This window comes from Platalea leucorodia (assembly GCF_965183815.1).
Source record: "Platalea leucorodia genome assembly, chromosome: 18".
NCBI lineage: Eukaryota > Metazoa > Chordata > Aves > Pelecaniformes > Threskiornithidae > Platalea > Platalea leucorodia.
In genome coordinates, this window is record NC_138840.1 from 1,783,607 (window position 1) to 1,810,302 (window position 26,696).

The window sequence follows — 26,696 nt, forward strand, 5'->3', positions numbered from 1 at the left end:
CCCGTGTTTGGCCTTTCAGGTGATCTTGCTCTGCAACCGCCTTTACAACACGTGGGTCCCTATCGGTGCCGGCCCGGGGACCAGCAGCGCGCCCACCACCGCCGCGGCCCCTCGGCGACCTTCCCCCACGGCGCGGGGCCGGGGCGGGGCGCGGCCGGGGCGGGGCCGGGAGCCGGCGGGAGGCGGACGGCCCCGCCTCCGCCCCGCCGGAGGCCCACGCGCAGGCGCGCTGGCGGCGGGCTCCCGTCGCGTCACGTGACGCTGCTGCCCCAGCCCCCGGGGGAGGAGGTGTGGAGAGCGACGGGCGCGCCATGTCACGTGTGCATCACGTGACACCGTCCCGGGACGATGAGGTCAGCGCCTGCGAGTCACGTGATCCTTGCCTACGCGCAGCGGGGCCGGGCGCAGATGGCGGACGCTGAGGCCGAGGCGGCTCCGCGGCCCGAGATGCAGCGGCTGGTGGCGGCGCTCCGGGCCCGCCTCTGGCAGCTGCAGACGGAGCTGCGCGAGCAGGAGGTGTCGGAGGCTTCGTCCCGGGCCTACTGCCGGGGCTTCTGCCAGGTAGGGGCCGGGCGGGGTGGGCCGCGGCGCGGGCTGCAGGCCGGGCGGCGGGGCCGGGGCCGGGCCTCCCCCGCCGCGGTGCGCGCCCAGCGCTGCCGGCGGCACGGGGCTCCCGTTCCGGGGGCTCCGCTCGCTCCGCCGGAGCCGCCGCGGTGCGGCGCGGGGTTTGCAGCGGCCTGCGCCGCTGCCGAGCGGGGACGCGGGCGCCCCGCTGCCGGCCGGGGGCCGGGCCTGTTGCACCGAGGGAGCCGCTCGTCGTTGGGCCTGGGCAGCTGGGAGCCCTGGGGAGGCTCGCTGGGGCGGGCGGGCCGCACCGCGTTTTCTCAGTGCGGTCTTGGTCCGGTTCCTCGATCTCTGCTTTTCTGTTCTGTCCCTGCCTCTGGACCAAAACTGCGTGTTCTGCCTTGACTGAGATCTGCCGTGGAAGTGGCAATGCGTGCTGGCCTGTGAAGGCCTGCAGTTCACTTCAGTCACTGAATGAGCTTCTGTGGTCCGGTGATTTTGTCTGAATACTTGCTTTATGCAGCTTAGGCTAAGGACCAGCAATTTCTGAATTGAGCCGCTAACTTCCAGAAGAAGAGCTGAACTTGATTAAAGTCACAGTGATGGAGATAACTTATTCTTAAATAAACTCTTTCAATGGTGAATTAGTTTTTGCTTCACCCACAGCACCATTTACTGTGAGCTCTAAGGTTGAATCGTTGTTGTTAGGTTGCTGGGTTGGAGAGCTGTCCCTGTTGGATCCGAACAGATTGTGGTTTCTAAAATAAAAAGAAAAATTAAAAAAAATCTGGTTTATGAGCTAGTTTAACCACCCCTCAGCTGATACAACCATTGTATTTGAATGATGAATGGCAAAATTGGATGGCAAATGAGACAAAAATTCCTACTAGTGTGTTATAGATAAGCGATACTACCCTTCACCGGTCTTCCATTTTGCATCCACAGGCTGTGTGCTTTGCCATACCGTTCTGGGAGGATGCTTAACTCATCGCTTACCAAAACAACAGAAGGAGTTTATTTGTTAGGTTTCAAAACTTGCTTCTCAAACTGCAGGATGCTGGTGCTGCTACGTAGCGCTATGTGTGTCTCAATTTAAGCATACTGTTAAGATCTGTGACCTTGCATTTACACGGAGCCCAGTATAATGCGTGTGACTTTCTCGATGTTTCAGATTTTGCTAAAATTGTTTCCAGTGGCATTCATTGCATCAGAATACTGAAACAAATATTCGGCTAACACTTAGTAGAGGTTGTCGAGATTATCAATATATGTAGAGGTCCAGTTGCCCGGATTAGTTTGGTACAGATAAAGCTTTAGCGGTACTTGATCAGTGGAGTTTGATGGAAGACAGTTCTGTTACCTGAAAAAAACAAACAAACAAAATACCCAAACCCTGTTCCACAAAAAATGTTGACCTCTTTCGGTCTTTGTGCTGTTATTGAATGGTAGCCTTGTTTTAGAACACTGTGATAGATAGTACAGATAAAAATGAAAAGATCTGTCTTGGGTTGCCATCAGTTTGGGACATTTCTGATTGTCATGACTGTACACCCAGAGATGCAGTAGAAAATGAAGTTGCTAGTCTGTCATGCAGCAACTTCAGTGGAGTATGGATGTGATGTCATTGTGCAGTCAAACCACTCTGGTTGGGATGTAATTTTACATCCTGGTTTCTCCTGCTGACTGGGGGTGTGTGTGAATGTTGCACAGAGTTTGAGTGGTAAAACTAAAAAATAACTTAAGGTCTGGCCCTAAGTGAAATTTAAGGAGCTCAATTTTGTAATAACAACTTGGAGGGTACCACTGGTATCTTGTCATAAGCTTATTAAGCTGCAGCAGAACATGCCTAGAGAGAAGCTGAATTTAACTGAGCTTAAATATGAGCTTGGGAAGTAGCTGCGATGAGGGTAGCTGAAATGTTTTAGGGCAGCAATGGATTTGCCATCCTGTGTGTGCATCTGTGGCATGGCCCTGAAAGGTGCTGTTTTGCTGTGGTTACCGAGTCTGTTTGGACACAGCAAACTGAACCAAATCAGTAGCTTTCCTATGCTTTGAGCTGTCTGGATGCTGTGTTTTACTACATGTGAACTTGTGCTGCCATGTGCAGCTTTCCAGTAGCTCTTCTGGGAGTGATGCTGGATGGCATGATTTCCTTGAAGATCCCTATTTTTCAGCAGGGGAGTAACACTGGTGTCCAGGATAACACAACAAAGAAACTCGCAAAGCCTAAACAGTGGGTTGACTCTGCAACTTTGTATTGAATGCTCTGCATATTCACCTTAGGAAAAACATGTCTGTCAGGGAGCTCAATATGTACCCAAACAGCCAACTAGAATGAGCAGTGTGTGTCTGTGTTTGCGTTGTTGTAAATACGAAGAACAGTTATCAGTGAAGCAGAGGTTGTAGGACATCACAGCATCCCATCGGCCAATGGCCGGCACCTGCTGGCTTTCTGAAATTATTAAAGGTGCCATAGTTGAGGACTGCCAATTGCGACCAGGTATGTTTAAGAAGAGGTGGAAGTGTTTTTTTCTTAAACAGACTTAAAGCTGTAATAACAGGTCAGGCAACTTGGACGTGTTTAAATTGTTTCTGAGCAAAAAATTGATGCTTCAGAAGAAATGCGGCTAAGCAGGTATTCCAGCATTGCAGGACATGAGAATCTGTGCAGTGTTGGGGGCCTAGGCTGGTCTGTAGGTTATGTGGTAGGTGGATGTGTGTGACCTCTGCACTTCTCGCCGTGCTCACCAGTTGGACGTGTTATTGGAGTCAAAGGAAGAAGGATAGGATAAATTGTAAGTGGATGTGTGTTAACCAGTCTTAAAATGTTTGAATACCCTCTTCAGGTAATTAGACTGTAAGGTGGTAGTTGCTTATAAAATTGTTACTTGACTGTTTGTTAAGCGTGTAGATTATATATTTCTGAACAAGTTAAAAATTGTCGAATTTTATTTTGTATGTAGACTGCCAGGAAAAGTCTGTAGTGGACTACTGAAACTTCTACTTATATTGTTTGTGAAATAGCAGAAGGGCTTTTAAGAGCCTTGTAATACAGTTATTGTGTTTTGCTTATTTGTCAGTATGCTAATACTAATAGCATAATAATGTTCAAAACTACATATCTTTGAAGTTCAAGCTATTAATAAGTCTCTTGCCTTGAATTTGTCTTATATGCTGAAACCGTCATTGCTCATCTATTTGGGGAGAAGTTTCTGATAAATGGCTACTCAATGAATTCCTAATAGTAGCTGTAAGACTGGTCTCAACGCTAGGATTGCACTCCAGCAAGGGTGCAGTGTTTTCTAGTAAGTTTATTTAATCTTAGGAAATATTCTACTATGTTTTATGGTTTACACAGACGAGATAGTTTATGATCTAAGTGTCTGTCAAAATAATTGAGTACTAAATTTGGCTTTTTAAATAGATTGGTTTTAATGGATGCATTTTTAGGAAAGTGCAGAGATTTGTATGTTTGATCTTCTATTTCTGTAGCCACTATAATGATAACATTGCTGCTGGGTTTACTAAACAGATGACTTTGATAGTCATCAATTGAGTATCTCTAGGGATTACAGCTTGACAGCCTTTGAATGTAGTTTAATGCTTCTAATGCCATATATAATTTGAGTTATATTAACAAATCCTTCATTAATCTGTTAGAGAAGCACTTACACTGGTGAGTTACTAGTCAGTCATTGCTTCTCCTAATGATCTTCGTGCTGTGTTTAAGGATGATTTCTGTAAACTTCCAGTCTCCCCTTCCTGCGCCCTCCTTATGTCTTTATTAATATTGTGGGGGTTTTTGGAGGGTTTGTAACTTTCGTTCAGCTAGGAGTTATTTTACTGAGTTCTAGGAGAATAATCTACAAAATGGTCTTGATTTTTACTGATTCTTAGATGGTATTTTTTATATATATTTTTTATATTTTTATATTATATATATATTTTTTTATATTTTTATATTATATATATTTTTTATATTTTTTTTTTCTTAAATATCACACATGGTTGTGCCGGTGCATGTCTGGTTTTGGTGTTTTTTTTTTTTTTTTTACTCTAGGCCTAGTATTATATAGTTAGATCACTGACATAATACCAGATAGTCCACAAAATGGTGTGTAGCTGGCCACTTATTTCTTGCTGTGTTGGAAGTTAGGCTTCATCTTAGAAGTTTCTGGCCATTATAATGACTGCACTTGGTTTTAGTAAGCTCATTGTAGGGTCTGTTCAGTAGTGTCCTCCTTCCAATCATAATGTGATATGATCATGTGTTTGTTTCAGGCATTAAAATAAATTGGTTGTGTCAGTGTGCCAACTTGAAGTAATTTGAAGCCTGATATGACCTGATGATCCTCTTAGGACAATGTGGCTTGTATTGAATTGTAGGGTGGGGCACTCTGAACTTTTTTCCCATGCAGTCTTGGCCCTAAGGGTTCCACAAAGCACAGGTTTTTTCATTGTTTTTTTTGTTTTCTTCACAGCTGGCCTTAATCAAGATTGGTACCTTGTTTGGTCTAGGGAGGGTGCAACATGAGAGAGGGATTGTAACTGGTAAGAACACAAGCACAACTGCTCTGGAGTTGTAGGAGGGCATGCATACGGAGATGTTACTCGTGAAGCAAGCTGTCAGTAAAGCTAAGGTGTCCTTAGCTCAGTGCCTTGTTTGCTCTCCATATTACTTTATAACCCGTAGGAAAATAGCATGGTAGTGTAGTGAACTTTTAAAAAGGTTGGCAGATCCTACTGTCGTCCCTCTGCTGATTTTTGAAACTTATTCTGATTTCTCTTAAAACTGGCCAGATTTTACATTGCTTCTTCAGTACTGTGCCTGGATAACGTAGGATTGCCATGGCCAAGCAGTAGAATCTAGGGCAATTTTGCATTTGAAACATGACTTGTAACGGTCTGATTTGCGTTTTGTATCCCCTTCTAATGGCTTCATGTTTGCTGTATGGGTAATGCATGTGTCTTTCAAATACTGCAGCTGGAATAATGTTCTTAATATTGAACTTCTTGCCTATTTTTCTGCATTCTCACTAGTAATAAATATTCCAGTGTTACATGTGTGGTTCTGTCTCCATGGCAGTTGTACAAAAGAAGCTGAGTGCAGAACTTCTTGAATTAACAGTTCACATTTCTGCCGACTGCATCTAGCTTACTCGCCAGTAGAAATTCTGATAACTCTATCAAAATAATAAAATAAATGAAACTATTTTTTAATAAAAGGGAGAGCTTATGTTGAGGGGAAAAGCTACCATTTTTAAATCTCCTTCAGTATAAAAATTTCTCACTTCCAGAATTCTTCCACTGTATATGCTTGATATTGCCTATTGATATTTGGTTTTTAGACAAAAATGTGTTATGAGAACTTCTAATGATAACTCATTTTCTTTCAGACACTACTTCAGTATGCTGGCAGTCGGGGTGCATCGGAACATATTTTACCTTTTTTGGAAGTATATCGAATCTCCATCCAAAGCTTTGCTAATGCACGACCTTACTTGACTACAGAATGTGAAGATGTTCTTTTGGTACTTGGCAGGCTAGTGCTGTAAGTTTAAGTTGGTACATTAATATTTAAAAAAAAAAGTACATTATAAATGAATGAGCAAGTTGTTGAAATAGTGTAATACTTAATTTGACAACTGTATTTATGATTTATTATCTAGTAAATGTCATTAATACTTTTTTAATCATACCGCAAAAATGTACTGAGCATTTTGTTAATTAATGTGAACAAGTGGTAAGGCTTTGTTTTTCTGTGTTTGGATAACTGTACAGGTACTGGAAAGGTTCTGTTCTTTCTTAAACATTCTGAAAATTATTGTTATTTTCTATAGAAAAAGCTTAGTGTGGTCCTCGTTAAACAGAAGCTTTAATATTGGACCTTCATGCATGGATTAATAAACCTGTGTCACTTGCTCTGCAGTTGCCACTTTCGTGTGTCCTCTCACCTGTAATGCAAGGTAGTTCTGACCATGTCCCTTTCTGAAAAGGATAAGCTGGTTTGTATTTATGGCAATCGAAGTTGTGCGCGTGGGCTGTTGCTAAAGGATAGCAAAACAGTAGAGCTCTTTGACCAGTGTCTGTAGACATGACTTAGAGCACAGCAATTCTTCAAGCAAAAGAGAGAACTATTTTACAGTCCATCAGCTAAGTTAGAATAACTTGTAGTTCCTCAAAGTCTGTTTTAAGTGCAAATCAGCTATTTGAAGAGTGTAGCCTGAGGGCTTTCACATAACGTTGGAGTTACTACCCTTAGCCTGAGGAGGTTAACTTGATGCAGTGGTCGTTCCTTGCTGGTAAGGTTTCATTTGAGGGGGGAGGGTGAAGATCTAGAATCTTGAATATAAAGATCATCATAGAATAAAAGTGATTCTGTGACAGTTTTTCAATGGGCTATTTTTTCTTTGTTTTCAGTAGCTTACTTGCTTTGTTGCCGGAAGTCAAGTGTTCTTTTTGAGAAGGATTTTGCAATTCACTCCTTGGTCAAATGCTTTTTTTGTAATACACTAACTTGCACTATGAATCAACAGCTCAGAACCAGATATCTCCATATGATTCCTTGATTTTTTTTTTTTTTTGGAGTAATGAGAAATATGTCAACTAGAAGTGATTTTTTCTTTTTTTTTTTTTTTTTTTTTAACCTTCTGTCAGGAAGGGAAAATGTGTGAAATCAGGAAAAGTCTGTCTTAACTTCTTAATATGGAAACTGAAGACTTAAACTGCTAAATCATTTACCTGGTACATAATGCATATATTTTTGGCAAAATATCTTAATTGCTTTTGCAGACTCTCCCTTTATGGATAGAGTATTCTCATCTTCATCGTATTATCATTAATTAGCTTGTGTATTCTGCTGTTTCCTACTCAATGTCACTTAAAAAGTTTGTCTTTCACTGTCTTCATATGCAGGTCATCCATACCTGGAGTACTTTATATTTTGCCACTGTTACATACTTTGGGGCAGGAATCCCAATTTTGTGTCAAAATTGCTTATCAAAATTGCTTTTCTCTTATTGAGCAAAATCAGAATATTCTGCTTCTGCTAATATGGTTTCTTCCACCTTTCAGTGTGAGGAGTTTGTTTGCTGTTCCTCGTATACTCAGAAAACTTTGTGGTGGAGGACAGTAGAGAGGCTGACTTACTGGAATCTCCCCTGTTCTTGTTATGATTACATTTGAGAGGAATCTAAAGAATGAGAAAGACGAGTGAGGTCGCAAATAGGGTGAGGTAAATGGCATACCTAACTGAACTCTCCCACATTTTTCTTTTACATAAGATTTTCCAAGGGAGAGAGAGAGAAGTTAGAGCAGGGAATTGAGCGCCCTTTTTTTCTGAGGGTACTGTGTGAGGGGGAGGGTGCCATGCATGTTAGCATCAGTATGAAAATTTTACTTCCATCTGAAAATGGTTTATATGGTCCTAAGATTAATAGATTAAAGTTAAAAAGGTAGAAAGAATTGTTCCTAGTTCACATTGTGTTTGCCAGTAGCTAATATTTGACTGCTTTCTACTTTTTCCTGTTTGTTGTGATGGCACTGGTCTGAAAGGGAGTTTACCATTTCTACATCTTCAAGAAGGTGTTTATATGCTTTTTCAACCGTAAAAAGAGAAAGGAGATCTGAATGTCATCTAGTCTAAGTAGCAAAACTGGATTCAACTGCTAAGACCAGTCTACCTCAGACTTCTTGAGCTGTATCTCACGTACTGGTTTTACCTACGGAGTCTTAGCACACGTTGCTTCCAGGAAGAGTGTGCTTGCTTTCCATCACACCTCTGTGAGGAGGCATGTGTGATGGTTCACTGCTTTCTCTGTCTAACAAAGCATTTCTCAACCTAATAAACTGTTGTAATTTGATTTGCTAATGTGCATTTACCACTCTGCTGTCTGTCATTAAGAGCTAACTCAACTCTTAACAAATGCAGGATCATTCCTGGCAACAGGTGAACTATTCCTGCTGATCATCTGATGTATAATTAGTCATCTTTTTAACTCTAAGAAACTTAGGATAAGAAGACTTTTCTAATACAATCTAGAGATGAACCCAATTCTGAAAGCTTTTAAAATTTACTTTTAAAAATTTCTGTCTTAAAATAGTAGTGAATGAGGTGATTACAGAATAATTCTATGCAAAAATAACATCTTGATTTTTGCCCAGAGTTATTCCTTCCAAAATAAAGAAATTCAAATCTAAGAGACCTTGTCCTAAAAGATATTTTGAGGTTGAGTGTTTGAGATGAATGATTTTTTTTTTAATAATGGAAGCCTTCAAGCACCCGTGAAAATTTATTTGCAGAAATTGTGATTAAAGTTTGGAATTGAGTTTTGTGTAGGTAGGTACTGTGGTGGTACTCATAGGGTGGGGTAGAAAGGCTTGATTTCATTAAGTGATCCTGGTATTTTGATTTGTGGTCTAAGCCATGATACCTAAATTCCATTTAGTTGCATTACAATAAAGAAGGAAATGGGCTTTCAGGGATAGAGGTGCTTTTTGAAGTGTTGTGTAATAAGGACCAAAAGGAAGAATTAAGCTAAATGGCTGATCCTCCCCTTATCAGTAGGGAAGACTGGCTAGTCTTTATGCAGCTGTGTGTTTGAGTCTGCTCTTCTAACAAAAACTTAGGCAATTGACTTGGAACTGTAATCATTTTTTCTGCCAAGGAAATTGTAATTGGAGTATCCTGGATATTTTGCCGTTTTACGTGGTGGCTATACACCCAGAGCTCCAGATTTCTCATGGAGTGATTTCCAAACTAGAGTGCTTGGTATTGGGATCCTGAGGAAGACATAAAGACTCACAACAAAAGAATTTTCAGTTCTTGGTTCAGCTCAGTCCTGCGTTACTACAACAGATGATAACTCTTGAGGCATAAATTCAGCCCTCTTGTCTTCATGGACTGTTGTCTCACTCTGTATACACAATGCTTTGAAAATCTAATTTCAGATTTTTTTTCCACTGTCCAAGTAGCACCGTAAGGGTTAAGTACAGAAAGATGATTTGTAAAACCTTGCTTTGCCATTTTGTTTAAACCTGATATTGTATATAACCAATATCATATATATGAAAAAGTAATATTCTAGAAAAAGTATTTCCAGGAATTAAGAGTGGAAGTAGATAGGATTGGTTGACTTTAAGTCTGAAAATGAGGCGTGCATCAAAAGACTTTCCAGAAGCACATTGACCATGAAGTTTGCAAGTTTTTTTTTTTATTATAAGAATCTATATGACATGCATGAAAATTGGACACACATCTAGTGATTTGGGGGGGTGGGTGGCTTTTTTTTTGCTTATGTTAAAATAGAGTTCAGCTGCTGTGCATAAAGTTGGTTTTGATAGTCCAGTAGCAGCCACCTGGGTCTAGACATCTCGACTGGTGAATTGTATTGCCAAGCTTAAGTACAAGGGAAAAGTCCTGATTATTTTATAATATTAAGACCTATGACAGTTGGAATATCTGGTGATCCCGTTGCCCGCTTTTTCATGGGCATAGTAATGATTGAGATTCTAGTGCCTGATGATGTGAATAATTACTGAATGACAGTGATGAAGGCTATTATATTTTTGCCTAACAGAAGTGTTTAGAGCTTTTGCAGGCCTAAACCTCTCTTTAAAGGAACAGGATTGGGCAGTGAAGACGAACTTCTGAAATGTGAAAAGGATGGCCAGATGTTAATTCAGTATTTGTCCATTTGATCTTGTTTATGTATATGACTGCTGAATCTGGCTAAAAATTGATTAGGCATAGCATTTTGCAGGTAGCTGTTCAATGTATTTATCAAAAGTCAGGAGGAGGGGGGGAAAGGAAAGGAAAGTCATTCTTTTTGCGTACTAAGCAGTTTTGGAACTCATATTTGCTTTATGGTCATCTCTTCCTTTTTCCCTCCCCAAGCTCAGCTCTTCTGTCTGTGGTAAGACTGAATGTGTTGTCCTGTCATTCTTCTACTTAATATTTGGGAGTGGAGGTTTTGAAGAAAAAATAGCATGAGTTGGAACTAGCTAACAATGTAGCTGTAGCTTATAGCAATTATTCAGTGCATTTATTATATGTGGAGTCTTAGACCAGTTTTCTTTCCTTACATTGTCACGATTTATGAGAACACTTTTGCTGCATGTAAGTCTTGTGAATCTGTAGACAGAGTGTCATAGTTAACGCATTTAGTTTGATTAGGTCAAACTGGTCTGTGCAGCAGTTAGGGTTTAGGTAATCCATGTGACCCGTACAAGATCAGATAGCCCCTACTGAAGAACAATATAGGCAGTAGTCCTGCCATTGCTTTGTCTCCTAGAAAACAGTGATTCTTGTTCTCCAAGACTTTTCCCTGAAATGAGATGGATGCGCTGAGTACATACAGCTGTTCCCTTTTTGTTTCTGAAAAGGGATAGGATTGACATGATGGTCTAAATGAGGGAATATCAAGTAAGTCTTGCTTTCCTCCCTTCTGTTTTTGGAATCTGAACTCATGTACGGAATATATAGGTCTCAAATTTGCTGGATATTTCAGAGATGTTAAAATTTTCTGAACCCTTCCCACTTTCCTGAATTTTCATTTGGAAAACCTGATACACAGCAGAAGTTCACATGCCGCTGTGATGGGGCTGACTCATACCAACATTAATTGTTGACATGGTTGAAAATGGGATGTAATAAACTTTCCTGGGTATAAAATCAAGACTGGGTGACTAGTGTCCTATGTTTAAGCAGGAGCTTGGCTTAATGAAAAAATAAGGGGATGTTGTCCACCCGTGTTGTGTAGATAACTGAGGTACACAAATGCAGCAGCTTCCTGAATTAATGAACTGGGAATTTTGCAATCTGATCTGTTTAACTCCGACTTTAATCTGAACATCTTTGATATGCATATTGATGTGGGTGGGTTTTTTTTTTTTGGTTTGGTAAGCTCGAGCTTGTTGCAGTTCACACCATAGGTATTTGAATGCTTCTTCCCACCCCACCCTCCCCGCTGTGCTATCAAAGACTCATAAGGTGTTTCTAGGAATCTATTCTGCGGATCCATTTCTGTGCTGATGCACCTCTTGCCATAGCTTGTTGGTCTGTTGCCTTTAGGATACTGTTAGGGATCTGTTCTCTAGGTCCATTTCTGTGCTGATGCATGTGTCGTCTTCTGTCAAGCTGTTCTTTAGTTTTATTTTCTTATGTATGTCAGCACTGAAACTTTAAGTTAGGTAAAGCTGGCTTTCATTTTCACTGTAGGCAAAGAGCCCATGCTGTGGTCAAATGAGTTTCATTCAGAATGGATATTGGGATTCTTTTGTGAGAGGAAAGCAGAAATTCTGTAATGCCGCATTGAACAGACAGGATTATACGAGGAGCTGCAATCTTATCCTGGCAAGATTGTGCATAGTAAAAAGAAGCACTCTTTCCATATGATGACTCATGCTTGATTCTGGGCCTGCTTCTGGCCTTTAGCTGATTTGTACAGTCAAACATGTTTCAATGTTACTGTCACTTCTTATCTGAATGCTAAGTAATATGTGCCAGAAATGTTATTTAATGTAACAACAGAATCTGTTCAGGTAGCTTGCTTACTTGCCTCTTACTTTTCCAGGAGTTGTTTTGAGCTACTGCTTTCAATTCCTGAAAGTGAATTGCCGCATGAGGTGTGGTTAGGATTCCATCAGTCCATACAGGTAAGTGTTCTGAATTTCTTTCTTCCAATTTACATACTTAAAAAAAAGACTGCTGTTGTGCTTCTCTTCTGCCCTTCCCCTGAATTCCACCTGTCCTGCATTGCTGTTATCTAGGCAGCAAGAATTTCTGAGCTGCAAAAGACTAACTGCAACAAGAGTATTGGCAGCCTGAGGCCCAACAGCAGATTTATAACTACACAATCAGTGGCAACTGCAGCAAGAGAACCGTATCAAATGTTGATCTGTCTAATGGTTTGTGTGAGAGAAAGACTGAGTTAGATGGACTGATGTAACAGCTCTGAAATATTACTTTGAAGATGACTAAAAAAAGCTTTTGTGGAGATCTGAGTGGCAAGTTAGTGTCTGTACCTGATTTCAGAGGGATGAAAATAGTAGGACAGGTCTTTAGTCCAAGTGGTTCCTAGAAGTGTTTCTTCTGAGGCAGTGTTGAAACAAGCTCATACTACTACTGTTTCTACACTCAAATGAAGTCTACTCTACTGTAGACTATGTAGGAGGAAGAGATGTCTTCAAGGTTTTAGTCTGGAGGTAGTAACTAGCTGTCTGCAAGGACATGTGTTCCTCATGGAGCTGAAAGACAGGAGTAGTAGTCTTGCTGTGTTCATACTAATAGACCGTTCTAGGACCAAGGACGGATCTGTTGCTGCTATTGCGTGTTCTGGCTTTAACTGTGACTGATGAAGTTGGAAGCTAATATCAGTTATAAGTTACTGAAGTGAAGACTTTGGCAGGAAGTAGTAGGAAGGAAGTGAACTTAGACCTTGCAGCTGTCCTTGTGCAGACCTTATCACAAGACCTTATAGCCCTATGACTGGGGATTTCCTCAGTCCATGAGGCTTGGTGGCTGCTGCTGCGGTAGCTCTGAAGATGCAGGTGTGGAGGTTCTGAAGGAGCTTCTGCTTTTGTTTCAACTGCAGTCAGGGAAATTGCAGGTGTGGAAGCTCTTCAGTAGACTGAAGAATAACAAACCTGGCACTTTAAACTGAGAGAAACAGACTAGTAGAGCTTTGTAGTCCTGCTAGTAGTGGAAGGGACAGGGGTGGTCTATGACTGGTGACTTCAGGTGTGGACAGACCTCCTTTTCCTGAAATACCAGGGAATACTTACTATCATGGCAACCTTAAAAACAGTTGGGTGTGGCATGTACTTCGTAGTAGAAGGAAGTGCAGTAGGTGCAGTTTAAATCCTACAGTCCTAGTGGTGTCAAAGATTTGTCCTTTGAGTGCTGGTGCGTAGGTCCTGTGACTCCCTTAGTGACTACGGCAGATCATAGTGGACATCACAGCACTCCAGAACCAAGTTTGAAGGTGTATCAGTTTATTTTGACAATAGCCCGCTATGCTATCCATTACACATAGTCTGTAGCTATTAGCCATGGTGTTGCAGAGATGAGGTCTGTGCTCCCAACCCATTCATTTGTGGGGATGGCACAAATAAGGGCGGTCAGCCACAGGCTCATCTTTTGTGTTACGGCTGATGGAAGAATTTGAAACTTACGGTTTTCAAGGTAGCTCTTAAATTCGGTAATCCAATTGTCATTGGATAAAGAGGATTGAATCACAGAACCGTAGAATACCACGTTCGAAGGGATCTCAAGGATCATATCATCCGACTTTCTTGGCAAAAGCACGGTCTAGACAAGATGGGCCAGCACCCCATTCAGCTGTATCTTAAAAGTGTCCAATGTTGGGGAATCCACCACTTCTGATCTGATCTGAATTCTCTCAGTGCCAGGAGGCACATAAGTTGCGAACATCGTTCTTCCACTTCGATCGGTCTGCGGCTGTGTGCCGTGCCGCTTCCCAAGAGTTCCAGCCTGCACTATTCCTCTCAACCTCCACCATCCGACACCAGGTCGTTTTTGGGCGACCCCGCTTTCTTCTTCCCTCTGGAGTCCACCCAAGGGCCACAGCGCAGTCTTCTGTCGGTTTTTTCCTCAGGACATGACCGATCCAGTTCCATCTCCTCCTCCTCACTTCATTACTGATTTTCTCCATTTTTTTTTTTTTTGAAAGTTGATACTCGTCGTTTCTGCAAAAATTTTTTTTTTTTTTTTTTTTTTTTCCCCGGGAGGAGGTAGTTGGCCTCCTGCCCAACCCCCATGACTTGGAGGGCCAGTGGTTTTTCTGTCAGGGTGGCCTTCCCTTAGGCTGCGTTGGTTCGCGGCACCTTCTTCAGTTTTATCCGGTGCACCCTCCAGAGAGGGATCCCCTATCCACCACCCAGGGGACGCGCCTTCTAGCCGTGCAGCCCCAGCCGAAGGATCCACCACTTCTCCGGGGAGATTATTCCAATGGCTGATTGTTCTCATTGTGAAAAATTTTCCTCTTGTGTCCAATCAGAATTGCCCCAGCAACATCTTGTACCCATTACCTGTCTTTTCCATATGACTGCTTGTAAAAAGGGAGTCTCCATCTCCTTTGTAGCCACCCTTTAAATACTGGAACATGGTTATAAGGTCTCCCCTAAGCCTTATGAGCTTATTATTCACTAAAAGGTATATAATAAGTTTGTAACTGAGATGGCCTAGACCTGAAGCAAGATGTTCTCTCATATTCAGAGTATGGGAGGGCATATGCAGGCTTTTTCCCATTATAGCAGAGGTATGAAGCAGCTCTAAGAATTACTAGCTTTTAACTGGAGGGATCTGCAAGGAGAATTCTCGTTACCAAGGAGAATCATTTCTGTGATGTAACAAGCATGTGTGTTTCTAGGTTTCTGAAGCAAGTGATTGAGCTTTGATACTTCTGTCAGTAGCAAGTTTTTAGTCAGGTGAGGTGACTTTATTCAGGCTGAATATGTTGGAAGGAAACTATTAAATACCAGGGGCAGAAGGGTGACACGAGCCCAGATCTCTCATTTCAACTTTTAGAGCTAAGGGAAGATTCAAGATGTGCTGCTGCCAGATGTGGTAATATACTTGGCTTTTGTAGTGACTTTTTTGAAACCGTGGCTTCCAAGTTTAGCACTCATCTAATGCTCCCCATAGTTCAGAGAGTAAAAGATTTGGGCAAAGCTTATTAAACATAGTAGTACTCTGAAACCTTGCTGAAGAGGTTTGTGGACTTTACAAACAGGCGCTTCTAATGAGATTTTGAAGTAGCACGCTTGCAGAAATATGAAAATGAGAACATTTGTACCCTGCCCTGGAATCCAGTAGGAACCCATTCATCATCAGAGAAGAAGAAGAAAGCAACCGAGAAGGAGTATGCAGTCATACAGAGGGCAATATAGACCTTTATATAGGAATCACTTGTAGGCTCTCATGTGAGGACTTGTAGGTTTAAAACCTGTGACCATGTTAATGTGCCAATCTCCAGGCAAATCCAGTAGCAAAGCACCACAAAATTATGTATTAGCACATGCCCCAGATTAACAGATGTGAATGTGCTTGTTCCTTCCCTAACAAAAGGGGCGAGTGTGGCTGATGAGGAATATAACTCCAAATGTAACTGGTGGTTGCAGCAAATGTGGGACAGAGGTATTTCTTTCAGATCTGCCTGCAGTAATTGTTGCTCCGTAACAATGTGCACAGGTAGTGAGAGTCAGTGAAACTTCAAATAACTTTTCATCCCAGGAGTGAAAAAGGTAAAGGCTTGCATTTCAAAGCAGCAAGGTGTAGGGAGTGTTCTACAGCTGCAAATGGAGTGTCACTGGTGTCCAGCTTATATACAAAATGCTGTCAAAAGCTTTCTTTGGTGTCTGAACCTGTTTGTGCTTTCATCCTAAGTAACAGTAGTTATGCCCTGCAGTTCCCTGTGAGTCCAGTTTTCCTTATCTCTAAGCAAGACCGGAGGCAGCCTGTGGGAAATGAAAACAAGATGTGAGATTGTATTGGCAGGAGCCCGCACGGATTTTATACAGTGGCAGCAGGCAAAAGGATGCAGACATAAGTGGGGAAATGCTGTAAAATACGAGTGAAAGGATTGGGGCAGAGTTACAACAGGTCCCTTGATACAGGTAAACTCGATTAATCTGGGGGAGAAACTCAGTGGGGAGGTGCCGTGGGGATGGATGTAATCTGGCCTGTTGAGGAAGATAAAACAATGCATTCAAAGATGGCTTTAGTGGGAGCAGAGATGTATTGTCATGGGAATTGAATATGGATTGCGGAACATGGTTCCCTTCAAGCCTTACAAAGAGCATGAATGCTTTCTTTAGAAGAGTTGTGTATTGAGGGTGAGCATAAAACAAAAACTTCTGTGACACTGTAGTATTTGCTGGTCGCTTAGATGTCCAGGACTGAAAAATCCTGGTATCTTCAGTAAACTGTTCCAAGGATTGTATTTTCTCATTAACTTTGTCCATAGGCTCTTACTATATTATCCTTTCCTGACTTAATGTAGAATGAAATGCTTTGTGTCCCTCTCCTCAGGACCTGTTTATGGTGTTGTGCTAACTTAATGAGATCTAGATAGTTAAATTTTGCATTAAGTTTCTTCAAAGACTTTTGAAGTATTCGTAGAATATTTTCGTAAATATTTCCATTGATATTAGACTTCTATTCTTCAGTAGGTCCAATAATGAAAGGTTGAGATAAGCATCTGGAATAGAAGTGGAGTGTATTGTCAGTAGTTATTACTTTATGCTACATATGCTGGTGAATTTCATGTTTGGTATTTCAGTATTGATACCCTGAATCTCAAACACGGTCCTGACTCAGCAATTCAGTTGATTGTATAATAGGCCCCTTCTTTCTCACCTTCTAAGGTTCTTCATTCAGCTCTTAATACAAAGGTGCTGAAATGTGAATGATCCTTGTAACCGAACTGGGCTCTGCTAGCTCTGTACTGCGTCCTGAAGCCCTCAGATGAGGGAAGAGTTGCTATTGGGAAAACACTGTTTACATTGGATGCTTGGATTGCAGAATGTCATGATCTGAGGGACAGCAGTCTTTTCAGTAGTACTACCTCATCCTTGCCCAAGTTGTGTGATAATTTTTTTTTTGTCAGCTATGTTGTTCTGGCAGTGGCAGCAAGTAAGTGGTCCGTTCTATCTTTCTCGCAGGCAGTGGCTTCTAGCTCCTCCGAACATGCAACTCGGTAGCAGAGGGATTTGGGATTAGTATCACTGAGAGGCAACGAATCCCAGCTAGTGTAATGTGCCATTACAAAATCTGCTTGTGTGGTCGGTGGCACTTGGTGACTGGCGAGTGCTTGCTGGGGCCAGGATGGGCATAACCCTGTCCTTTCAGTGGGGAGGGTGAGTTCATACCACCAGGAGTTGGTGTTTCCTGTTCTGTGCCTTTCAGAACCGTGCAGAGCTGAAAATCCTGTTTGTAGTTCAATCTTCTTCACTGATAAATATCTTGGAGCTGCTGGAACAGATATTTGGGTGGCACTGCTACATGTAATATGTGCTGAGAGCTCTCTGTTGCTTCCTAAAGCTGTCTCTTGCAGCACTGCAGTACATTTAAGTACAGCGCAGCACTGGTAATTTAAGTGATTCTTTGTCTCCTGTTTGTTAAACTATTTCTCAACAGTGAGAGCTGGGAATGTTTGAGTTATATGCTTTTATTCAAATGATGCCAGGAAATGGCATAAATTCTCAAGACTTGCAGTAAAATTGTTAAAATTTTTATTGATTATTAGTGCTTTGTTGAAGCTCTTTGTGAAGAATCTGAATATATAAATGATACCCTCAAAGGAAATATGGGCTGACTACCAAAGGTCTTCTGATAACAAGAACTCTTCCGATTTGTCTGTTGTTTTTCCTTCAAGAAAACATGCTGTTTAAAAGATGTGGTGTCCTTTCTCCTCTTAGAAGTCATAACTGTGAGGAACCTGGCACTTCTTGTCTTTATTTGATACAAAGTGATTGGAAGGGCTTTGCTGGCCAGTTCCACCTCTTTCCAAGGCATAACATGTGCTGAAGGCCTTGGCAGAGGGCTGTAGCTCAGTAAAGCTCGTTGAGTTCAGTCTTCCAGGTGAAATTCGAAGTCATAGGCTGTTAAATGCTGATGGGTTTTTGGACTTAGTCTTTGACCTGATCTACACTTGAGACTAATACAGGTTAAAGCTGTAATGTTAGTATATGGGAGGGGAACGCACAATGGGTGCTCTGGCAACCTAAACCATGTGCTTAGGGACACGGTTTAGAGGTGGACCAGGCAGTTAGGTTAACAGGTTGGATTCGATGATCTCAGAGGTCCTTTCCAACCTTAATGATTCTGTGATTCTATATTGTATTGAAAAGACTTAATGCATGGTGCCATACAGTTGAGAGAGGTCAAAAGCAGAGGTTGTCAAAATGGGCTTGTATTTATTTTGTGGGTGCGATACAGTATCCCTTCTACCTGCACACCCGTAATTGTTAATCACCCAAGTCTGAGGATAAAATGATATACATAGACTTCCTATATGAACATAACTGCCACTTACGGAAACTCTGGACTGTGGCTGTATACTTCATAGATATAAATTTAGATCAGTTTGTTGTTTTCCACTGACATTTTTAAAGCTATCCTGAGGCTATAACTTGAGCATCTTTTGGCAGCAGCACTGACTTAAGCATTAAGTCTGTCATTCACCTGCCTGATTCTACTGGCATGCCATTTAGCTGTGTGTAAAGTGGGAAAGCGATCATGCTTTAATTTTTAAAAACAAAACCAGAAACCCCCACTCCTCCCCTGAGGCTCTTTCTGCTGAATTTGATTTCCTGATCCAGCTTGCACAGGAAGGAAGGACTTGAGAGGAGGAACAGCTGTGTGAGCCTGAGGATTGCTTAACTGATGTTTTCAAATGCTTAAATACAGCCTGAAACCTTTGTGTGTTGTAGCTCATGTATTGGTCTCTCAATGGTGTTAGTTAAGAGCAGTTTGAGCTCTGGTTAAGAACATCTAAAGTCACTTGCATCTTCAGGGTGCAGCTGTGACACTCGAAAATGTTTCTTTTTTCCCTTTGGCCTTGTGAGTAACATTTCAGGCTCAAGGCCAGAAACCGATCATTGTAAGCATCATACTTGGCTATCTTTGCTTCTGCAAATTAGCACCAACTCTTCCACTGATACTAACAACTGATTTTGAGGTGGTCTCATCAATAGCTCGCTTGCTAGTTTTCCTTTCTCCGTAATCATTTTTAGAAGTAGCTTAGTCTTTAATAGTTATTTTAGTTAGCAAGTATGCTAGGAGCTAAGAGTTGGAACACAGTTACAGCAGTCATCTAAAAAGAAAATCAACATTGGGGCACTAATTGCAGAAAATCTTGGGTACTGCTAAGGAAGATGAGCAGGTTAAAGTTACCAAAACTGCTCGATTGTTGCATTCAGCTATGAGGCTTTTAACTTTAGTGCTCCTTAAAAGGTGGAAGTCTGCACTATAGTTCTGCGTTCAGAAAGAACTCCTAATGTGTGCTTTTTCACTCACTTCTGATGTTAGTTTGGTTTTGTTCTTGCAGTCAGAGAAGAACTAGTGTAGGGCAGAAGCACTGACTCCCAGTAAGTGTGCTTTCAGTATGTCTAGTAAATGCATTGAATATGCAATGCTCTGAAGGTGTCTGTTGTGGAAGAGTCATGAGGGAGCTGGAACTGGAAGGTAGATCAAGTTACCTGATCCACCTTTTCACTCAGAGTAAGGGCTATCTTGAATTGGGTTGCTTGGAGCTCTCCCCCATCAAGTTTTAAATGTCTCAAAGAATGGAGATTGCACAAACTTTGGGTAGTCCCTTCAAAGTGAAAGTATTTAAACATTGATACACTTTCCCACACACACACTACAGAATTTCCCTTTATGTGACTTGTCTATTGATTCATTCGCTAGACAGAAGAGTCCAGCTCCCACTACCTACTGGGGCGTATAGCGAAGATAAAGACCAGCTCTAAAATTTCCCTTTTCACCCTCTCTTCCTAAGATTGTATAGGCCCTCTGATGGCCTTTGCTGGACTTGCTCCACTATGGCAAATGAGTTGTACAGGACAGCCACAAACTGAGTGTTGTACTCAAAAGTACCAAAGAGAGGGGAATAAACACTTCACCAACCTCCTGGTTATGCTCTGTTTGAAACTGTTCGGCGTAGTTTCCCTTTTTTTGCAGTAAGGGCTCACTGCTGACCTACGCTTAAATTACAGGCCTCTGCCTGTGGTGCCAAACTGGAACCTAGCCAGCTGGTCACCAGCCTCTGCTGATACTTGGGGTTGTGCCAGCTGCAGCACTTTGCGTTTGCCTGTGTTGAAGTTCAGTGAGTCCCTGTCGGCCATGTTCTGCGGCCTGTTGAATGTCTTTCTGAACGGCAGCCCTGCCCTCCAGTGTCAGCTGCTCTGCAAGTTCTGTATGAGCTGTGGACTGGCAGAGGATGTGTGTTGTCCCATTATTCAGACAATTAATAAAGATGTTAAAAGTATTGCCTCAGTGTTGACTCGTGAGAAGTGCTGCTAGGAGACAGCTGCCAGTTGGTTTTTGTACAGCTGCTTACAAGGCTTCCAAGCCTGGCAGTTGAGCTGATTTTTCCACCTGCATTATTGTCCACTTTTCCATATTTTAACAATTTGGTTTTAAAGATACTATGGGAGACTGTCAGGAGCCTTGCTAAGTCATCTGTAGCCTGTTGTCACAGCAGGCAGTCAGGTTGATAAAATGTCACTTGTACTTGGAAATCTTGGCTGTTCTCAGTCTTATATTTTCCTCAGCAAAGTGAAGGAAACCAGATGGATGCTCATGTCCATCAGCTTGGCCCCCAGAACCTTGTATTTACTCTGGATGTGCAGTGTGATGGGTGTCCAGGTATGTGAGCAGCAAGTGGTGATAGTCTGAGGACAAGCCTTGGTAGCTTCTGTGCAATATCCCAGATCCAAGTCCCTGTCAAGCACCAAACCTAGTGAGACGTGAAGTCCCATTAGCAGCTGAAGGTGGCAAATGCTTAGGTTGGATTTTAACAATGACAACCGATAACTTGCTTTGTTTCCTTCCTCCTTTCCTGTCTTACCTATTATATTAAAGGCTGGTTACAGCTGGAAATCCTGTTTATTTAAGTGTTAGTCAGGACATCATGTTACTTTAATGTCATGACTAGTGTAGGCTGTGGAGTACAGTAATACCAGTTTCCAGAATCAGGAATGTATTTTGTGCTATCTTATCATCTTACACAGAAACATACATAATATGCTTTACTTTTTCTTGACTTCCCTGTGCTTCTTGTGACAACAAGATCTCCTACAGATACTTAACACCTGTGTTGCTGAACACCACCCAGTGTTCTTGCTCATCCTATAAAATTTCACGATTCATTGTGTGCTAGATGAGCAAGCAGGAAGGTGGTTGCTATAATGAGCTTTGTAGGAGTATACATATCTTTCTGTGGTCCCCTTTTGATTGCTGGAATTTTCACTTGGTACTTGCTGGGAATGATTTTCTTCTAAACTTGCCTGTGTTCCCAGTTTAGTGAAAGAATGCCCCAAAGTCATCCAGATGCATAGAATCCTTGAAGAGCCCTATATGCTTAGCTTCATATTCTAGAGACTGACAGACTATCCAGGGGATGAATGGATCCGTATCAACTTGCCACTGGACACAGACTTCAGTGGTGAAGTAATACTCGAGTTTATTCCGTATAGGACACAAGTATGCTGTGGTATACTTGGAGCACATACACGTAATCAGGAAGTGAGGAGGGAAGAACTCTGTCTTAGTTATACTTCACTTTAATTTGGGATTTACTCAGCAGCATGTCTGATAGTATTGTTTCATAGTTACTTGAGAGGAGTCCTTAGTTCTGAGACTATTACTTATGACAGCTATGGATCAATGTAAATGAAACTTTCACTGCAAGAATGTAATTTTCCCCTCATGAATCTTTTGCTGGGAGCAAAGCTTCACTCCTTAGTGGGCAGATGCTTCACCCAGGAGTTAAATCCATGATCTCTTGTGCAGAGATTTATGGACTGCAGTTTGTGCAGTATTAGAAAGGAAATAGGTAATGATATCAAAACATCAAAGTTGGTCTGAAATTAGCATCTGATATTGAACATCAATATCTAATTTATTAAAGGACATCTAATCATTGAATGCAAAGATGCCTTTTACTGTGAGTGGTTAATGGGAAGGTCTTGGGTATTTTCATAGCACTTGTTTATGGGAAGTAACTCAGGAACTTGAAAAACAAGTGTTGCATGTTGCAATGTGGAATGCAGTTTATTGCTGTCTTTTGACAGCCTGTGATACAAGGCTCTTTGGTTACTCTGGGATTCCCAGTGGTCATAGCATTAGCCCCATTTAATTCTGATAATTCAGAACATAGAATTGATTCCAATATATATAGAAGATGCAACAGGGGCTATCGAAAACAAACCTGAGGTTAATAATAGTGTTAAAAGTCCTGCCAACTTAAAACACAGCTCACTAGAATCAGGGAACATTGTCATGTATCAAACTAATTCTTAAACTTAAGATGTGTCGTGACTGATGTGAGAAGCATTTTCACTGAACATGTAGCCACAAATTGCCTACAGTTAGTTAGCTTCAATTTGTCAGCGTTACGAATTTCTGCATGGTGATATCTTAATTTTTTCAGTGCAAGTCACCCTAGATTGGTTTTCCTGCTAGGGACATTAAGTGCTTTTTCTTCTGTGTTAGACTCTAGACATCTTTCCATGTGTAACATCTCTTTTTTTTCTTCCCTCCATCACTCCTCAGATTTCCAGAATTAAAAGTGGTAGGGCCTTGATCACTCTGAGCATTGCGCTGTGTGTACAGGTTTAGTGGATGAACTTCAGCTTGAGACCTGTTCAGCGTGGAGGGTCTCTGGGTCAGCCTTCACAGCATCAAAACTGTCAGGATTGGAAATCCCTCGATCTTAGAGTAAATGCACTGCATGTGGATTAGTTTCGAAGGAAAGGGTGTATCTGCCTCCAGTAGAAGGATGTTTTCATCTTAATAAAGGAAATCAGTCACGATCCAGTTTGGTCTGGATTGTGAGTGTTGTACTACAGTCTCTGCTGTACGTATTGTGCTTTGCTTTCTCTTTCTTAATTTCCCTGAGACTTCTTGCGTCTCTAATCACCAGGAAACCTGCATCTTCATATGACCCCGACCTCACCCTTTTGGTAAATGAGAGTCCTTTCTGAGCCTCTCCCATTGCACTGCTGCTTATGTAGCTTCAGGATGTTCCCCACCACCACCACATTCCTCAGACTAGTGAGTGACGGCTTTAATAATTCCCAGAGAAATGAATTGACTGGCTCATCTTGCTAGTGTTAACACTAAATGTAAAATTGTACACTCTCAGCATTTAGTTACTCATTTTGAAAACTTAATCTTCATTCTGGTTTCTTAAATGGCACTAAATGCTTTGATACAAAATCATCCTTTGTCTTTTATACAATAATTTCTGTAATTTTATTTATATGTACATGTGTACATGGAGAAACATAAAAATTGCAGAAGAGTTACAACTGCAGAGTAGGCTTTTTGAGTTGAGCCATTTCAGTTAACTTTCAGTACTTTGAGATTGGGAAGTTTTACTGTAGGATTAGAGAAGTGAAAGGACGTTGTACTGTTAAAATCCCAAGGCAAACATGTCAAAACAGTAATGACTCAGAAGAATGGTGTACAATTATTAGAATACAGTCAAGTATTAGGACAGATAATATAAAATTACATTGGTTTCATTTTAGTGAAGACTTTTAATGACTTTTTTTTTTTACACGTTTTGTAGGATTCACATGATGCTTTACTGGAATTTGGGAATAACAACCTCCAAATATTGGTGGATATCACAAGGGAAGGAGTATGGAAAAATCCAGTTCTTCTTAAAATTCTATCCCAGCAACCAGTAGAAACTGAGGAAGGTAAGAATGTGATTTTAGAGATTGTATGTGATGATTATTAAGAAATTACTTGGTGCAGTTCTGGTGGGGAACCAGTGATTTGAAGTCAGAAGAGAGCTGTATTTTAAATTGTGCTGTGCAATAGTATTCATACGTTGCTAAACGATACTTATGATGAAACTGTCTCACTGGCACTCTGAAAAATGTGGCCTTGCTAATGCATCTCTGCTTGGGCTATATCATCCATCAGTTTGAATATTTTGAAGCTCCATTTTTAAAAAGAATTATTTCTTTTTCCATAGTAAGAATATGGAAATTTTGCTCCCTGAGGTGGTTTGTTCTTCATAACTCTGTGCTTTTAAATGTTTTCCTGAATGCTTCACAGGGAGGAGGAATTGTGTATGTCCACACCTTTCAGAGGCATAAAAGATGCATGTGGAGGGGCGAAATGAGTGTGGAGGTTGACTTTTGTTAAGCTCTGGGCTGGGAAGCTTATTGCGTTTAGACTATGGAAATAAGATCTTGAATCAGAAAATGTTGAGAGGTGAGGAAAAGACGGTTTTAGTGTCACTTTATATATTTTGAATGTCTTAAACTCTTTTACTCACTGAAATTTTTTCATCTCTATTAGTGGTACCATTAAGTACTTGCAGGTATTTCTTTTAACTGTTCCGTTAACAGTACACGAGACCGCAGTTTACCTCAGTGGTAATCTGAAGTTAAAAACAATATAGAGGGGAAGAGAGCTTAAAATATTTTCTTAAAAATTAAAGGAGCACAAAAAGGGATTTTAAGTCAAGCTTTCTTCCATAGCAGAATCCTTCTTTCTGGCTTTGGGTAGCCTCTCTTTGAGTTGAGTTAAGTTAGTGCTTTTTAATAAATAAATGAGAAACATGATAAGGTTGTTGAGAGGATATGTTGCTTCCCTATGCTAGAAAGCATTAAAAAAAAGCAGCCAAGGGTAGACTGCAGTCATTGCTAGCCTTCACTTCAAGTATTCAATAGTATGGCAGAAACATTTGAACTCCAAAGAGCATTTAATCGCATCTCCAACGTGTCTTGAAAAGAATTGCATTCCATACTAACGTCCTGTTTTGGAGTCTTTTATTTAGAGTATTGTTAGGCCATCCAGTGGCAGGGTTGCTGCTCTTAGTTTGTTTCTACTAGAAAGGGCTTGCGTTTCAAAATTGGTCCATATTACTGAAAACCTTCAGCTGTTGAAGAATCCCTTACTCGGAGAGTGATATACCAGTGAGGGCTAATGGTTAGCTAGCTTTGCAACCTCCCTTTACCTGTGGCAAGCCACGAGCTGTTCTGGAGGACTGGTATGAATTCCAGTAGGAGCAATTTCCTCATGTATCTGTGTGGACTCATTATAGATTCATTTGCTGCTTACACACGTGACTGGTTTTATCAATGGCTGTGTTACTAAATGCTGCTACGCTGCTTCATTCCGGTGCAGGAGGACCTTGACATGGTTGAGACTACCTCTTGACTTCAGCAGTAATGGGATACAACTAGTGCGTTCAGTCCTTTGGCTTTTAATTTGGGTTGAAGTTTCTGCTGGCAAACTGATGGGCTGACACATCTCTGACTATGTTGAATTGGGCTGAGTGTAGGTTCCCATTTCTGAGGCCACTTGGCAACCTTGAAACTATTGATTTCTTAGTGTTCTTTATTTAGTCCATATTTGTCTGTTTAGCTAGATCTGAGTGTGAGCCCAGAAGAGTTGTCCTCACTGGTGTTTCTTTCATGTGGTGCAAACAGAGGCATCCATTGATTGGAGCTCTTCTGGAAAGTTTGTAACTGCACAAGCGCATTCTCATACATTCTGGAGTGGCCCCCAGGCATGCTTAAACAGTCTGAACGTGACTTCAGAATCCCTTGTTAGACCACTCTGTCGAAGGAAGGTTTCTCAGGTAAATCATAAGGTAAACGGCTAGACATTTTGAATGAAGGGCAGTTCTAAGAAGCTAAATATCTGTCTAAAATGTCACATCTTACCAAGTGTCTCACTTTTGTGGCAATCTTGGAAACCTTGGTTTGTTCTGTTTTTTTGCTTGCTTTCAGGGTATCAAAGAGCAGGTAAACTGAGAAAAGTGTCACCCTTGTGGCCTGTTGATATGCAACACAGCTGCTTAGACATATCTAAAAGATCTTTCTACAAGCTTTCCAAGCTATCTGAATGTGTCATCTTAGCACCCAAGCAAGATGTTTTAGATATTGGTTGAGTGCTTTCAACTGACAATGCAAGGAACAGTAGTAGAGCTCGTGTGGTTTCTTTCGACATGTAGGAGGACAGCAAGAGCACCATGTGAGAGTGCTCTCCTGTTCCTGCTGTTCTGCTTTGCAGCAAATACTGTGAAAGGGGCAATCAAAGTAGTAGCATTATTGGTAATGGAAATGGGACAATAGCAAAAGGAGGAATGGGGATATTTAATAGCTACAAATACTATAAAGTAATGCTTCAGTAGTTAAATAATTCTGTGCCCTGGATGGAGGGCTTTTTTTATTTGGTTGGTTTTGTTGTTGTTAGCCTCTTGGGAGACAAAGAGCATGTTGAACAGGTATTGAAGATTTGCAGGAGATTGTAGGAGAGAATGAGTCTGCAAAAGACAACATAGGGCATAGGATTCGGTCTCCTGTAATCGTTGCCAGCTATTCAGTAACATTTATAAGAAATCAAAATAATGCATATC

General features: G+C 41.4%; 1 protein-coding gene across 2 annotated transcripts in view; it reads left to right on the forward strand.

Annotated features, from left to right (window-relative positions):
• Positions 1 to 348: 348 nt before the first annotated feature.
• Positions 349 to 26,696, forward strand: part of RLF (RLF zinc finger) — a gene marked incomplete at its 5' end in the record, with an annotated part of 53,128 nt that continues 26,780 nt past the window's right edge. The window contains 4 exons of one of the 2 annotated variants that reach the window (XM_082329555.1): positions 349 to 561; positions 5,961 to 6,115; positions 12,138 to 12,219; positions 23,886 to 24,018. In XM_082329555.1, the coding sequence (XP_082185681.1) occupies positions 349 to 561; positions 5,961 to 6,115; positions 12,138 to 12,219; positions 23,886 to 24,018 (583 nt within the window). Of the gene's footprint in view, positions 562 to 5,960; positions 6,116 to 12,137; positions 12,220 to 23,885; positions 24,019 to 26,696 lie in introns of those variants that run through there. The other variant, XM_082329556.1, reaches the window with a different exon arrangement.